Source organism: Pieris brassicae, chromosome 1 (assembly GCF_905147105.1).
Source record: "Pieris brassicae chromosome 1, ilPieBrab1.1, whole genome shotgun sequence".
In the NCBI taxonomy this organism is placed as follows: Eukaryota; Metazoa; Arthropoda; class Insecta; order Lepidoptera; family Pieridae; genus Pieris; species Pieris brassicae.
Window position 1 is genome coordinate 8,707,992 of NC_059665.1, and position 15,165 is coordinate 8,723,156.

Genomic DNA, 15,165 nt, shown 5'->3' on the forward strand with positions numbered 1-15,165 from the left:
TTTCAAGTTGAACTGTATCAATATAAACTTAGTCGTTGACGTCCCTGTACGCAGAAAATGTAGATAAGGCAAAGATATTTGGAAAGATTTAGATGGTTATTTCATATTTTTAGACCATAAATCGTAGATGAAGGAAGTACTTCTTTTTATTTTTATCATAGCTAAAATAATTTTTTTGACTTAATTTTTTTTCAGTTTTTGGCAAGAGCATGCAAGGTATTATTGTGATAAAAATGGTAAAATGATTTTACGAAGAATCACATTGAACTAAATTGAAAAAAATATTTAAAATTCTTACATATCAAAGCCATGTTACGACAGAATGCCTACGTTAAAGTTTTTTAATTTTTCTATAGAAACATGAAAAGTGGGAGGGTTAAAAACCCATGCAAAATATGTTTAGAAACCGTCAATAAGAAGAAAGGAATGCAGTGCAAGGGTGCATGTCAGAAATGGGCGCATTATAAGTGCTTAGATTTTAGTCCAGGTAAAATAAAGGATCTTAAAGATGGCCATGTTAAAATAACCTGCCCGTGTCCCGATTGTGAAGCACCTGACACACAGAAGTGTTGTTCAGCTAAGAAAACATGCACATCTGCATCTGGACCGTCTGCAAAGCCTATACCCTACCCACCGCAATATGCACTTCCTTATACCAGGGATGCCATGCCCGTGTCTCACACATCTTGTGGAATGATATCTGAAGATGTGTCACTGAGATCCTCTGATCCATCTTTATCGCCAAGGACAACGACAGGTTCCACCTCCCCCCAATTATTTATGGCTTGTCCGCCAAATAAAACATTTCGTTCGAAACAAACTTCTCCAAAAATATCGCCTGAACCCTCGCGTTGTGGACCTTGTTGTACAAACAAAAGAACACATTCTACGTCCGCTTTAGCATCGTCATCTTCTGACAGTGGCATCAGTAAGTATTGCTTGGGTATTTATATAGATTCATTAGCATTGGGCATGACACATTTCTACGTTCTATTTATTGTTTTTAAAAGGCCTTCTGTGAAAAATCTCGAAACAATTATTTTTTCAAATTATACGCTATGTACCTAAGCAATTACAAACCCTACTGAAATTATCGAATTAAAGGGTTCTTTTAGAATACGTCACTACGTAATAACAATTCGGGAATTAGTGTGTAATTAAGATCTTACGATATTGGCACTGATTATAATTTTTGCAGATATCAAATGTGTCCCTCGACGGGCATCATCAAGCGATTCAAAGTTACCTACTGCGTCAAACCAAAAAGAGCTGATTGTAAGCCTGGATGAAATGTGCAAAACTGTCGGAAAACTTTCAAGCCAGCTCCGAGAGTTGATGTTTAAAATGATTGAAAACAATAAACTGTAATAATAATTACTGAAAACCTTACTGCTTTAATAATTGTTTTAATATAAAAACGCGAATTTGAGAAATGGGTATTTTATCCTATACTTATTTTGAGGTTGCAATGAAGCAATCTGAAATAGTCAGATCCGAAATAATAAAAAAATATACACTTTGATTTCTTAATATAAAGTATCCAAGATCCTTTATGAAAAAAGACTTCTCAATTATGCTGACTTGAGCTTTGCAGCGACAGCTTTCATCCCCAGGCTTTAGGAATATGGATAACGTCTACAGCTCGATAACGTAGATATTGCTGGTAACTGTACAACGAAAGAATATTTTCTCAAAATAGATTTGTAATGTATTCTAATTGAATAATTCTTGATATGATTTATAATTAACCTACCGTATATAATGGGAACAGATGAGAATGTGCAGGTGCACCTTTGTGTTTTATACGATGGGACAAACGAATAGGGAACAACCATACAATGCAGCTACCGCAGTACATGTCCATGTTAGTGGGTGTGTTTCTGGCCTTTTAGAGAAGTTTGCTCTTAATTTTAATCTTGTTTATTAAATGTACCTAATTGAAAACGGCAGTGGACAGTATATACTCTGTTCATGTTCTGTCATTCTATGATAAAAATATCTCTATGATTTTTACTACTTAGACAGAAATGACATATATTTCACACCCTTTAAACTGACTTTAAATTCATTATGCATAATGCATAATGTACAATATCAATAAATTAAAGAAAAAAGCAAACATGTATAAGGATTATCTTTCGAGCTAACCTATTAATCTACGCCATGTCAAAACCCTGTAAGAAAATAAAAAACCCATGCAAAATATGTCTGGGACCAGTAACCCGAAAGAATGGTTTACAATGCCAGGGCTTTTGTCAGTGTTGGGTTCACTACGCCTGCCTCAACTACACTCCCGGTAAGATTAAGGACATCAAAGCTGGTATCATTCACGTAAACTGTCCTTGTCCAGATTGCAACAGCTCGCTCCCAAAAGAATACCGCTCGGATGAGCCATACAGTTGCACAAACTTGCAGTGTCCTGCTAATATTGCACCAAAATGTGACAACACTGGCTGTCCAATTAATAAACAACAAGGTCAAAAAGGAGCAAATATGAGAAATACAGGGGCCGGGTCGGCTTGTCCGTTAGGCCAATGCGGTAAAGAATGTAAGGAAAATACCAAGGGTTCTAACCAACCAGGTAGAGAAAAGGCTGGTAATTCATGCGGTCCGTCGTGCAAAGAAAATAGTGTACCATTGAGAGCAGGTGCAATTTTACCACATAAGATGCCACCCAGACCGGAGAGCCCCCCATCCTGCCCTTCAGGATGCTCGTTACCACCTGGAGATTTAGGTCAATCGTCAGACCCAATGCCGGCGTTAGAACAAATGTGTAATACAGTAGGTCAGTTGACGAATCAAATAAACGATCTCATGCAGCAAATGAAGAATGTTGTACAAGGTAATAATAGCGGTGGAGGTCCTGGAAGAGATCCTAAAGAAAGTTTTCCAAAGACCTGCTACTGTCCTGGCAACCCTGGAAAAAAACGATAAAACATAATCTTGTTCTGATTGTTAAGTTTATAACTGGATATAGGTAAATTATAAATGTATAACTGGAAAAATAATTATAAGAATCTAACACCATTAGGTTACGTTTTAAATTGCATTGTGATTGTCGAACACTTTTTATAAATATATATTGTTCATAGAACAATATTTTCTTATTTAAAAATATAAACGAAGTAAGACAAATATTTAGTTATTTAATCTACAACTAATCAAGAACTTAATATACGTTTTATATTGCGAAAAAATAAACTTCCAAAGTCAGGTAGTCCCCGAGGCGTCTGCGAGACACTAAAAATTCTATATTTGAACATAACTTCGAAACCACTATCAAAGTTTATTCTTGCGTGAAATTGGATATATTGCTGTGTATTTTACAAACGTACCTATTCATGCACTAATATAATATAATATTCTCAATGTTAGCGTCAAATTAATTTATTTTTAAATGTATTAATAGTAGTATTAAATTACAATACCTTTTCAAAGGAGGGTATATGAGTGCTTTATTTTTGTAGTTTATGTAAATTATAGTATAAACGTTATTTGCATGCATGTATTGAATACTTAAAAGTTTAAAACTACGAAATTGCCTTCCATTAACGGTTTATTGCAAGGTTTAAATAGTTTGATGATATAAACTATAGATTCGAAGGTTATACCACTAAATGAGGTAGTAACGAGAATACGTCCCTATCCTAGAGATATGTCGGCATTGTACGTCTGATTGGCAATTTAACTCCGGCCGAAGTTTGGACTGTGGTGACAAGAGTCCTAAACCTGGCTATTATGTACATTTCACTAACTTTCACACACAGTTGTGCTTGTTTAAATAATACCTACACTTTACAATACGTGATTCTAAGTGGTTAGCTTACATTGTATCTATGTCGCAGTAAAGTAGTTAAATCAGAGAGTTAATTGAATCTCTAGACAGCTAATTAAAAATCGATATACAATCAATAACAAATGAAATAATCATGGTGGAGGCTTGTTTTACATTGTTAATCAACACGCTGGCTTTCGGTCAGACAGATAGTTAAACGTTTTTGACCGTGCTTTATTTAAATCATAATGCTAGCGACTTCATTGAATATCGACATTTAATTAACTGTCTAGGAACAATTAACTCTTTGATTTAACAATTTTACTGCGACATCTATATCTTAAGTGCACTTAGCATGAACATCCTAAAATTTTGTAATTATTTAAGTACGTGGCTATCTCTATCTAACTTACAGAAACATACACAAACGTTTCATAAAACTGATAAATATTATGATTCTTGATTTTTAAGGCAGAGTATATATTATATTTTATTTTAAAGTATTAACTAAAGACTATGGTTTGTGGCACTGTAAAAATCACTTCAGTTTAATAAGAAATAAAGTATTATTGTATTAGTTATAAAATTTGATTAGTTTAAAACTAGTTTCAACAGTTTTTACTTATTTGTTGAAATTCACCACATCACACGTAATACTATATCTACAGAGATTGTTACAAGTTAAGGTAAACATAAATGGAATAAAAAATAAATTAAAATAAAAATGTATATAAAATAGAATAAAAATACTAATAATTCTTTGCTTATTGCTAAGCACAATAAAATACGAGCAACACAGCGTATTAGGTATCAGATAGGCACTTAACAATGCTTTATTTAAACTTGATCATCCCACTTCCGAATATATCCAGCTGTTTATTCCGTTAAATTAGCGAAGAATTTGAAGGTTTTGTATGGTTCCACGTATGTATCAATAAATAAAATGATAAGTTAAAACGAATGACAGGAACAAGTAGAGCTATTTATTTATTAGTTCTAAAACAATGTGTACGCATAAAATTATACCAGAAAATATGACATCACAAATTTTACACACATACACATTAATTATATTAGAACATAAGCAAGTTAGCAAGGGAAATAATTAAACAAGCAACCATAAAATAGTAACTAAAAAGTAATAATAATAACTACAACTAAAACAATTAACCTCATTAACAGCATTATGAATATAGTTACGGTAAGTTGGGAGACTGTTGTAAAATATATCAATGTTAGTAATCAAGTTGTAAGAACGAGAAAAGTTGAAGATAAGTAAGATAGGTACGTATAGAAGAGTTTTAGTTCTAGTAACTCTAGGATGGAAAGAAAGGAAAGTTTTGTAAGAAGGTTAGTATGAGAATAGAAGATAAAAATGTTATACAAATAAACTAGATCAGTGAAGTCACGTCTGCGTTTTAGAATATCTAACTTGAAATAGTCCAAACGAGCCTCGTACGTTTGCAAGAGACGATACAAGTGTAGACGATTGCAAAGCTTTCTAAGGAAACATTTTTGAACTGTTTCAATAGTAAAAACGTGCATTTTGTAATGTGGTGAATACAGTAGCATACGCTTAAATACTAGAGACAAGTTATTTGTAAAGAGTACCTAATTGTAGGTACTTTGAACATTTGTAAAGGATGAAGAGGAAAATAGAATCACAGATATCGCAACAGCGAAACAGCTGCAATAACTAAGTTATACATTCCAAATGTTGTTTCGACATTTTAATTAAACAAAATAAAGGGGATTGATCACCCAGATGTTGACAGGTCTGGATTTTTGTCGTATATTTAAAGGTTCAGGGTTAAACAAAGTGCTGCCTGTCCTTATAGCAAGCAATAAAGCTGAGTCCAGTGACAACACAGAACAAGATATGGAAATAAAAGTAACTGAGGCCAACTTAAAATAATTAATGTTCAACAATAGGTTAAGAGGCATCTTTCTGTAATTTTCTGTGAATGTTATACAAAAAGTTATTAAAATAGGTGGTAGTATTTATTTCAGTTATTCATTACCTCCGACGACAACATAGTCTGGGAATACTTAAATAAAAAAAAAGATGGGGACTTTAATACAAAACCTAGCATTTTTTTAGCCCCGTAAGCAACTGTTTGCGCGTATGTTACCAATGGATTTTACCGCTCATAGCTATAATAAACTAAGTACATAGGCACCTGATGATAGTAAACATTTTATGATTTAAAACTTAATGAGTGGACAGCATGTTACGGAGTGTAATGGCGCCGTAAAATCACCTTGGTGAAGCTAAGCGACTGAGATTACGTGTTTAGGGTATAATGTCTGATTATTGTCATACAAGGGGTATGTTTGCCTCGATTTTTGCCTTTATAATTATCGGTACGAAGTTTATTTGTGTCGTAGTTATGTCACCTGCAATCGTTGTTTTAACACTTTCTATAGTAATAAATAAAAATAGTTCGTGCCAAGGCATTACATTTTGCTGTACTATATTAATTTGATAAGCGTGGCGATTACCTAAGTTGTCGGAATTACACCCCGAGAGTATTACCAGACCGGGACACTCTCTTCAACATTTACATTACAGTCGTTTAACATTATTTTTATAGCAATTAGCATTTAATTAATTCGGTATATTCTGTTGTTGTACGCGAGTGGTTAATATGGAGTAAATATTCTATTATTTTAAGCACCCTGATGATCCAGGAACCGTGCATCTTGGTTTTCGATAATTACTTACAAATAAAAATTCTTTCTTTCGATTTGAATTCAATGAAAATTGCAATACTTATTTTCAAAGATACATTTGTTTTTAAAACACATTAGTACAACTGTAGATAGTAGCATTTTGACATTTGACAATGTGACATTGTGACATTTGATTATCGCAAAATCTTATCATTGTCGGATCGTGGACAGAAACTTATCTGCGTATGTTTATCGAAAGCTAGTATTTTCTTTATTTTCATCAAAAACTTTAGAATTGGTCAAAACTCAAACCTATTCAATATGCAATTGCATACATATTTATATAAAACTTTGTAATATTAGTGTCGATGTAAATTATCTATCGCTTTGTGTACTCACCCTTAGATATAAAACTATTTTTTTAAAGAATGATGCATTAAAAAAAAAATTAAAGAATAACACACATAGTACAACATTAATGCTTAAAACGAATAAAGAAAAACATATATACTACTTAAATAAACATACATGTATATAGATTTATTTTAAAAATTTGGCTTGGTGCGAGTTACCCAAGGCAAGGTAAAATATCTTTATTTAGTAGAAAAAAAGTGCGTGCGTACAAAGTACACATGTCAGAAGTGAAACTTCTTTGTATATTAATTATTATAAGGTAAAAGCCCCAATGAAGCCAAGATGATCAAGTACCAGTATATGATAACTCCATGTATTTGTATATCTATATTCACATTGTATACGTGCTAATGATAATATAAATAAATACAAAATCTGCGTTTACTGCACAAGATGAAGATATCAACCAATAACGTATATCTTTTCTTGATCTTACTTACTCTCTCTCACTTGCTTGCCCCCAATTCTCGTCCATGGCTATTTGCTTCATGCTACGTTCGCACTTTCTCACTCTCAATCGGTGTCAATCGCTCTCTCCCTTTTCTTCGACAAAAACGCATGTTTCAAAAATGCTGACTATATCTGGTTAAAATCAATTTTGTTGGAAGATCAATTTGTTTTTTAATCCTCACTCTCCTATTTTAGAAGTAAAAGAGAGGACATGTACGTAAAGGTACGTAATATAATATGGAAATAACTTCGCTACGGGACCCTAATAATACGTATTTGATAATTATACCAAGATTTTCATCAATCAATTAGCAAAACACTTACATTTTATATAGATAAGTCGAATGAATAATTGAGGATTGTCCGTATTGCAGTTCGTCTCAATGGAAGACAATAATTACGAGTATATAGAACTTGGGACAAAATTTAAAATGGAAAATCTGAAATATCAAATATTGATTGTTTCATGTTGTAAGTAACATTTTATTTAAAATAATATATAAATATATAGATATATATATAGTAAAGATTATATGAGTTTGAGTGCATTCCGATAACGGTATATAATAACTAAGAATACCCACTAACGCAAAACGAATTTGTAAAGAACTAACTAACCTAACGTTGTTTTCTTTCACCGTATGAGCGAGTCTTATATGTGTACATTGAAGGAAATGTTTATTGGTGGACAGCCAGAGTTTGAATATATAACCTCAAAGATGAGGTACCTCGATCAAGCCACTAGGCTAATACTAATCACTATTTGTAATAATAAGTTTTATTGAGGATTGTTACCTTATACCGTATTGTCACACTGATCAATTTTTCTTCAGATTTTTCTTATGTACCAATGAATGAGTTTGCCGAGCGTTGGCAAGCTTTTGTAAATAAATAAATAAATTTCAGTGAACATAGGCCAGATTATAGTTGGCTACAGCGTTGGCTGGTCAGCACCAATTATACCTAAAATGAAGGATGTCTTGGATAATCCATTGCCGGAACCAATCACGGATTTTGAGGCTTCTTGGGTGGGGTCACTTTTGTATATTGGTGCTTTGGTAGGTATGTAATTTGCTATGAAGGCGATACTTATTTTTACACAATTTAAAGTAACGTCTGTTTGACGTAAATAACTGCTGGTGGCATTACAAAACTGTCTTGAATATTGCCTGTATTGATTGCCAAATGGTACCCAAGGTTGTATAATACGCTACGACTGAATTAACGCGAGGCACAGCTAAGTACTACGCAGAATCTCTTCCTGTTTTTTACTTTTGTCTCTTTCTCTATTGTAAATCAGAAAAATGTTAAAGACAATATGCAACGCAGCTATATATATAATAATTTACCCCCCTAATTGACACCCCTAATAACAATTACACGATCTGTAACGTCACCCCAGAGGTTAGACAAAATAAGTTTGGTATAATTTGTATTTCATTCAACAACACACACTAGGTCAGACAGATATATAGACATAATTGAAGGCAGCTGATAAATTTTAGGTCCATACGTAACTGGGGTTCTGGCGAATCTAATTGGAAGAAAACCATGCTTGATCATTGGCGGTTTCTTGAATATCATTTCTTATGTCTTGGTGGTGACCACAAAGAATATTGCCATGGTGTATGCAATCAGAGTCATGAGTGGTCTTGGTATGGGTATCACAACTGTAGGAAATATTGTTTATATTGGAGAAATTGCGTAAGTTCATTTCGTTTCAACACTTGTATTTAAGAAGACTTAAAGTCAATAATTATTAGAATCAATTGATTATCTTACTCTACTGTTACAAAAGTAGTACCACACAAATACCAACCGTATCACCTCTTTCTTGAAAGGCCGGCAACGCACTTGCGAGCCTTCTGGCAATGTGAGTGTCCATGGGTGGCGGTATCGCTTAACATCAGGTGAGCCTCTTGCCCGTTTGCCTGCTATTTAATTAAAAAAAGTAGTATTTTTGATATTTATATTACAGAATACCTAATATAAAAAAGTCATAATATATTACATTAGAAAACCACTATGGTTTGTAACCATAGCAGTATTGTTTAGGGACACGACAAATGGATATAAAAGTAGTTTGTACTTTACATAACTTTTTATGTTGGTTAACGTAAGGCTATCTAATAACTGACTGGGTAGACCATTTATTAGCCTCGGTAGCAAATGCCTCAACGTTATCTCACCATGTACGTTGTTTGCCCTCGATGTACAGAGCTGAACTTGCGTTAGAGCTATGGTTTTTACTTTATGCTCAACTTGGTTTTTATGTCTTAATTTTGATGACGCCACATAATGTAGAAAACATAAAACACAAAGAACTAGGTGTAAGATTATGAAACAAGACACCCGGTCGTTAAAACCGCATTGCATACTGGAGGTGTCTTGTTACACTAGCTGTTACACTCATGGTAAAGCTACTATCGTCTATAATTTGATCATCAACTATGACATTCTTAACGTGAAATTATTTTTTTTTTCAGATCAACCCATATTCGAGGGATTCTCTTAACTTCGACGTCTATTATTGGGATATCGGGGACTCTCCTCGTTTATGTGGTAGCACCATATGTTTCGTATGTAACTACAGGGTACATAGCACTGGCAATATCCACACTGCATGTGTTTGGTCTATTTTTCGTACCTGAATCACCCATATATCATGCAATGAAAGGTAAATGTTGTTTTCAATATTCACATGTCATAATAATCTGGTTATGGTCAGGTTATGTATGAATTACCACAGAAATTCTTAAGTCTTGTTAATAATGAAAAAAAAAACAGTAGCACTACTAAGAAAACACTTTTTAAACGGATTGAAGCTATGTATTATTATTATATTTTGTCTTCAGTCACCGTAATCACACACGCTGTAAAGCACGCGAAACGTCGGAAAAAATTTAAATTTATGTCCATAATTATAAGTTTATTATAATAATACATAGCTTCAATCCGTTTAAAAAGTGTTTTCTTAATGAGTAAAAGCTATGTTAACAAAAGACAATACTGGCACTACTACCTTATATGGTTTGGGCCTTAGATTTCTGTTTATGTTTTGTAATGATTTGATTTTTGTAACAGGGATGTACCTACTTCTGTGTCTCATACTCTAGATATTTTCCTCCACTGTACGAATGAGTGATAAATGCACATAGACACCATCAATCCACAGCCGGGGTTCGAGTTTTTGTTCTTCTCTTCTTACGCTAATTTATTACATTATTTACATAACTTTTTTATATAACAAGACGCAAACGGGCAGGAGGTTACCAGATGTTAAGTGATACCGCCGCACATAGACACTCACATTGCCAATAGCGAGCCTATTGCGTAAATGCGTCGCCGGCGTTTTAAGAAATGGAACGCTCTTTTCTTGAAGGAACGAATCTTTGGAGTACTTTTCACGTACTTTTTTGGAACGTATGTACATCACGATTGGGCCCGCAAAATAATATAGTCGCGTTCATGTCATTTCAAGGTATTTCAATGATGCAGTGCTCCCAAAGTTAGAATACGCATAGCGATCTTCGCCATTGTTCGGCAACGGTCGTATAGACGATGTCAATATAGAGTGGTAAAGTCCATTTACTTCATGCATAATTTGGTAGGATTATGTATTTTGTGCGAAAAGAGATAAATATTGATTTATCAGTAACGAGATTTGATTCGATAATTCAGCGCCAATATTTAAAGACCACTGACTGACCTTGGACTCACCGGCGACGGCCGCCGACCGCCCGATTTTTTTTCGATTGTGTACACATGATATTTAGTCCTATTACAATAGAACAAGGTGCAAAATGCAAGGTTCAAACTCATTGTACGATTCAATGATTCGGGAGTTTCCGGGAATATCACTGGCGAGGATCTGTATGCGCGTTATTCATTTGGGTGTACTGTACAAATAACTTACAGAAAATGAATTAACTGCTGCAAAAACTCTCTGTCTTTTGGGACGTTCCGAGGATGTCATGAAATGTTTGGACGCCTTTAAAAAGCAAGAAGAGACGACAAAAGTCCAGGATTGGATGGAAATATTCACAATAAAATCAAATAGAATGTCCTTATTCATAACATTTATTCTGGGAGCATTTCAACAATTGAGTGGTGTGGCTGTTGTACTATTTTTCGCAACAACAATTTTTGCACAAGCCGGCTCATCTGTGGAGCCTCATATAGCGACAATAATAGTTGGTGTTACAAGATTATTGTCAAGTTTAATTGCGCCTACGTTTATAGATCGATCGGGCCGGAAAATCTTGTTGTTGATTTCAATGGCCGCATGTGCTCTTAGTCTGGTAAGATTTAGTTTATCAAATTTAAGTAACGTATTACATACGACTTGAATCAGAAATCACATCGACAATTGTATCACATATCCTTCGATGTATTGTAACGCAAAGGTTGAATCTTTCCCTCTCCCTCTAACTCTCAATTGCGATTCCAATTATGAAAACAATAAAGAACTTAATTAATGGCAGAATTTAAAACGGTAAAACCGTTATTGGTCCGAGGGAAGATCCATTCAACAGATGTCGTCTAAAATGTGTCAAGTTAGCTAATACCAAGCATGTGCCTTCCAATTTAAAACATTCGGAATCCGGAGAGATTTGAGGTTCAGCGTGATAGTGGGGAAATTAAAGTTTTGTTTTATTTCATTTTCAGTCAGTTCTAGGAGTATACTTCTATTTGGATAGAGTGAACAACACCGTAGTAAAAACTATCGGTTGGCTACCCTTAGTAGCTCTAATAGTCTACTTCTTCTGCTATGAAGCAGGTACGTTATTACTATTACATACAGTTTATAATGTGCGTTCGAACCCTGGCTGTGTAATGGATTGTTTATTTCGAGTGTTGATTATTCGAGGCTGATTTCCTAGTCATAAGGAAAAATTATAAAGGAAACGTATACAGATATCTGACGCCAAAGCCTCGGTGTTGTTTCCTTGAGTGAGTTGATATTCATATTTGCATAGAATTATAATAAAATATAATAATCATAGCTAGGTCAAATCGTCTTTGATACTGCAAACGTATTTATCTCTAAATAGTTAGTATATAAAATTATAACTCAATAACCCTAAGATTGTTGTTTTTTTATGACCACAAAATTATTTTTAAACTGAAGCTTAAGGGGTAGAATAAAAACAGCTGTTAGATTAAGTTAAATAAGTATTAATAAGTATAAGTATTTGTTTTCTTTGGCCCATTTATACGAATTAAACGAAATAATCTAGGTTTCGGAACTATACCAAATGCAATTGTGGGAGAAATGTTTCGAACTAACGTGCGATCGAATGGCTCGGCTCTCGCTATCACTATGACCTGGTTGGTGGGATTTGTTCTCACCACTAGCTTCACCACCATGGTGGACTCCCTCGGCGGCGACGTTACGTTCTGGCTGTTCGGAGGTTCCTGTGTGCTTGCCTTTCTTTTCACTTACTTCTGCCTTCCAGAAACGAAAGGAAAAACTCTTAATGAAATTCAGGAGATGCTCAGTTAAATTTTGATGTAAAAACTGTTAAATAGTAGCTTTAATGATTTTGTCTAAGTGTTGTGTCATTAATGTTACAATGTTTACAATACATATTTAGTTTCAAGTGAAGTTCTTCATTTTTTTCTTTTACAAAAATTAGGGATGTCCTTTTCGAATCTGTAAATAAAAATGCTATTTATGTCATAAAAAAGCAAACCATAAATTTATGAAAAAAATATAGTTTATAACTTAATTTCTAATAACGGTGCTAAGATGAATCCGTGGTCATAATAAATGAGGGCGTGATAATTGACTATTATATTGTTGTGGAGTAATGATATGTCTATTATATCTCCTAAGATTTGTTCCAGTGATGTTAGTGGTGATTTTTTTTCAAAATAAATGCTTCTGATGAATAATTAAAAGCTTCGTACTTATTTATACAAGAATATCATGTTTATAAAAAAAAACATTCGCAAATAATGCTTTTTCTTAACAATCTCAATGGATTACCATAAAGATAGCTTACATAAAGATACCTTACATAACACATGATATGCATGCACCCCATCGCGCCTTGATCCACAACCAATTATTGGAGCATTAAACATTGCAAAAAGTTGTTGGACAGGAAGAGCCGATACATAATTAAACATTAAAATTGTTGACACAGCAATTATATTTTTTATTGTAAGCATTTAAATTATTGCACAAACATGTAGTTTTATATAAGTTGCTTTAAGAATGGCAATGTTGTTGCAATGAACTTCGCCAGTGTCGTGTAGAGGCACGAAGGAGTTTGATCGGTAAAAATATTAGGTCCTTACATATGATTTGGCGTTTTGTATGGGAGGAACAAGAAGTCGAATATTTTAAAATATAATATATTTAATTAATCAAAGTATGAACCATTGTTTTCTATGCACTTTTGCCATCTCATAGGTAGTTCATTGATCCCTATACTAAAAAAAACATCGGACGGGAATCAATAAAATCTGTGAAGGCGATTTGGACTGCCCCATCAGAGTTAATTTTTTTCCCTTGCAAGAAGTTGTCCAAATTTCGAAAAAAATGGTAATCTGTCCGGGGAGTACGGAGGATGTCTTAGACATTCCAATTGAAGCTCTTCTAATTTGGTAGCCGTCTGTTGTGCAGTGTGTGGTCTAGCGTTGTCGTGAAGTAGCAGTGGCGTGGAGCGATTGACCAGCCTAGGTTGTTTAGCCGCTAGCTTTTCCATCATGGTTTGCAATTGCTGACAATAGTCTGGCCAGATTTGAGAAAACTGCAATGAACAATACCGGCACTAGTCCCCAAACGCTTACAAGTAACTTTTTTGGGGTTAATTTTCGCTTGGGGCAGGATTTGGCTGGCTGGCCAGGATCCAACCATTGCGCTGAGCGCTTCGATTATCGTAAAAAATCCATTTTTCATCACAGGTAATGATTCGGTTTAAAATACCTTCATTATTGTGCCGGTTCAGTAATGTAACGCAGCAGTCGACGCGCGTTTGCCAGTTTGCTTCAGTCAATTCGTGAGGTACCCACCTTTCAAGCTTTTTAATCTTCCCAATTTGCTTCAAGTGAATTAAAACAGTTTTATCACTAACACCGCAGCTAACTCGGACGTGGTTTGCTATGGAACCGCTTCCACAATAGTCTTCAATACTTCATTATCAACTTGGGTCTCAGGCCGTCCACGGGGCTTGTTCTGCAGGTCGAAATTTCCAGAACGAAAACGTTGGAACCAAAAACGAACTGTGTTTTCTTTTGCAACATGACCGCCATATACATCATTCACCCTTCGAGTCGTTTCCGCAGCACTAGTGCCACGGCGGAACTCGTACTCGTAAATAATGCGATACTTTAAGTTTTCCATTCTGTAAAATGAGTGACGCAAACAGAAAAAATGAATCGAAGCACAAATACATAAGTAAATAGCTGAACAAATTTGAATTTGGAATTCCTTACTAAAGAGGAGAACATCGTGATTAAGGTGGCCAGTACGAAATACGCCAATTTCATATGTAAGGACCTAATAATAATTAGGTTAATTTTTAATATGCATCTAAAAAAACTAGTTGAATTTCGATTGTCAGTTTTAAGACAGCACAGACAACATAAATATGACTAACAACATTAATAAATACAACAATAACAAATTCATAAATTGGAAATATCCTTTTTATGAATTATGTCTATATATATATATATAATTTTATTGCTTTGTATATATTTCCATAAAAATCTACGATATGTATTTAACGCTTAAAGGACGGGGGACTTTAGGGGGAAGAACGTCATGGAGAGGATAGGTTAGTTTGGGACAGTTAAATAGTATGTGAGATACAGTGCCTTCTCAAGCGACACTCACAGAT

The 15,165-nt window shown here is 34.3% G+C and overlaps 3 protein-coding genes and 1 long non-coding RNA gene across 4 annotated transcripts; 3 read left to right on the forward strand and 1 right to left on the reverse strand.

Moving 5' to 3' along the window:
* Positions 1-160: 160 nt before the first annotated feature.
* On the forward strand, positions 161-1,398 carry LOC123711311. Its single transcript, XM_045663831.1, has 2 exons — positions 161-928; positions 1,199-1,398. The coding sequence occupies exons 1-2, from the start codon at positions 361-363 to the stop codon at positions 1,366-1,368; spliced, it is 738 nt and encodes a 245-aa protein (XP_045519787.1). The 5' UTR covers positions 161-360; the 3' UTR covers positions 1,369-1,398.
* A 12-nt stretch (positions 1,399-1,410) lies between these two features.
* LOC123711328 lies at positions 1,411-3,319 on the reverse strand. Its single transcript, XR_006753939.1, has 3 exons — positions 3,179-3,319; positions 1,754-1,885; positions 1,411-1,667 (listed from the first exon to the last, which is right to left on the reverse strand). It is a non-coding gene; the product is annotated as an uncharacterized LOC123711328 (long non-coding RNA).
* On the forward strand, positions 2,036-3,094 carry LOC123711302. Its single transcript, XM_045663822.1, has one exon. It carries the CDS (start codon positions 2,164-2,166, stop codon positions 2,932-2,934), a length of 771 nt encoding a protein of 256 aa, XP_045519778.1. The 5' UTR covers positions 2,036-2,163; the 3' UTR covers positions 2,935-3,094.
* A 4,380-nt stretch (positions 3,320-7,699) lies between the features above and the next one.
* LOC123710775 (facilitated trehalose transporter Tret1-like) lies at positions 7,700-12,946 on the forward strand. Its single transcript, XM_045662963.1, has 7 exons — positions 7,700-7,783; positions 8,219-8,374; positions 8,818-9,016; positions 9,799-9,989; positions 11,231-11,613; positions 11,981-12,092; positions 12,553-12,946. The coding sequence occupies exons 1-7, from the start codon at positions 7,744-7,746 to the stop codon at positions 12,816-12,818; spliced, it is 1,347 nt and encodes a 448-aa protein (XP_045518919.1). The 5' UTR covers positions 7,700-7,743; the 3' UTR covers positions 12,819-12,946.
* The last annotated feature ends 2,219 nt before the right edge of the window (positions 12,947-15,165 follow it).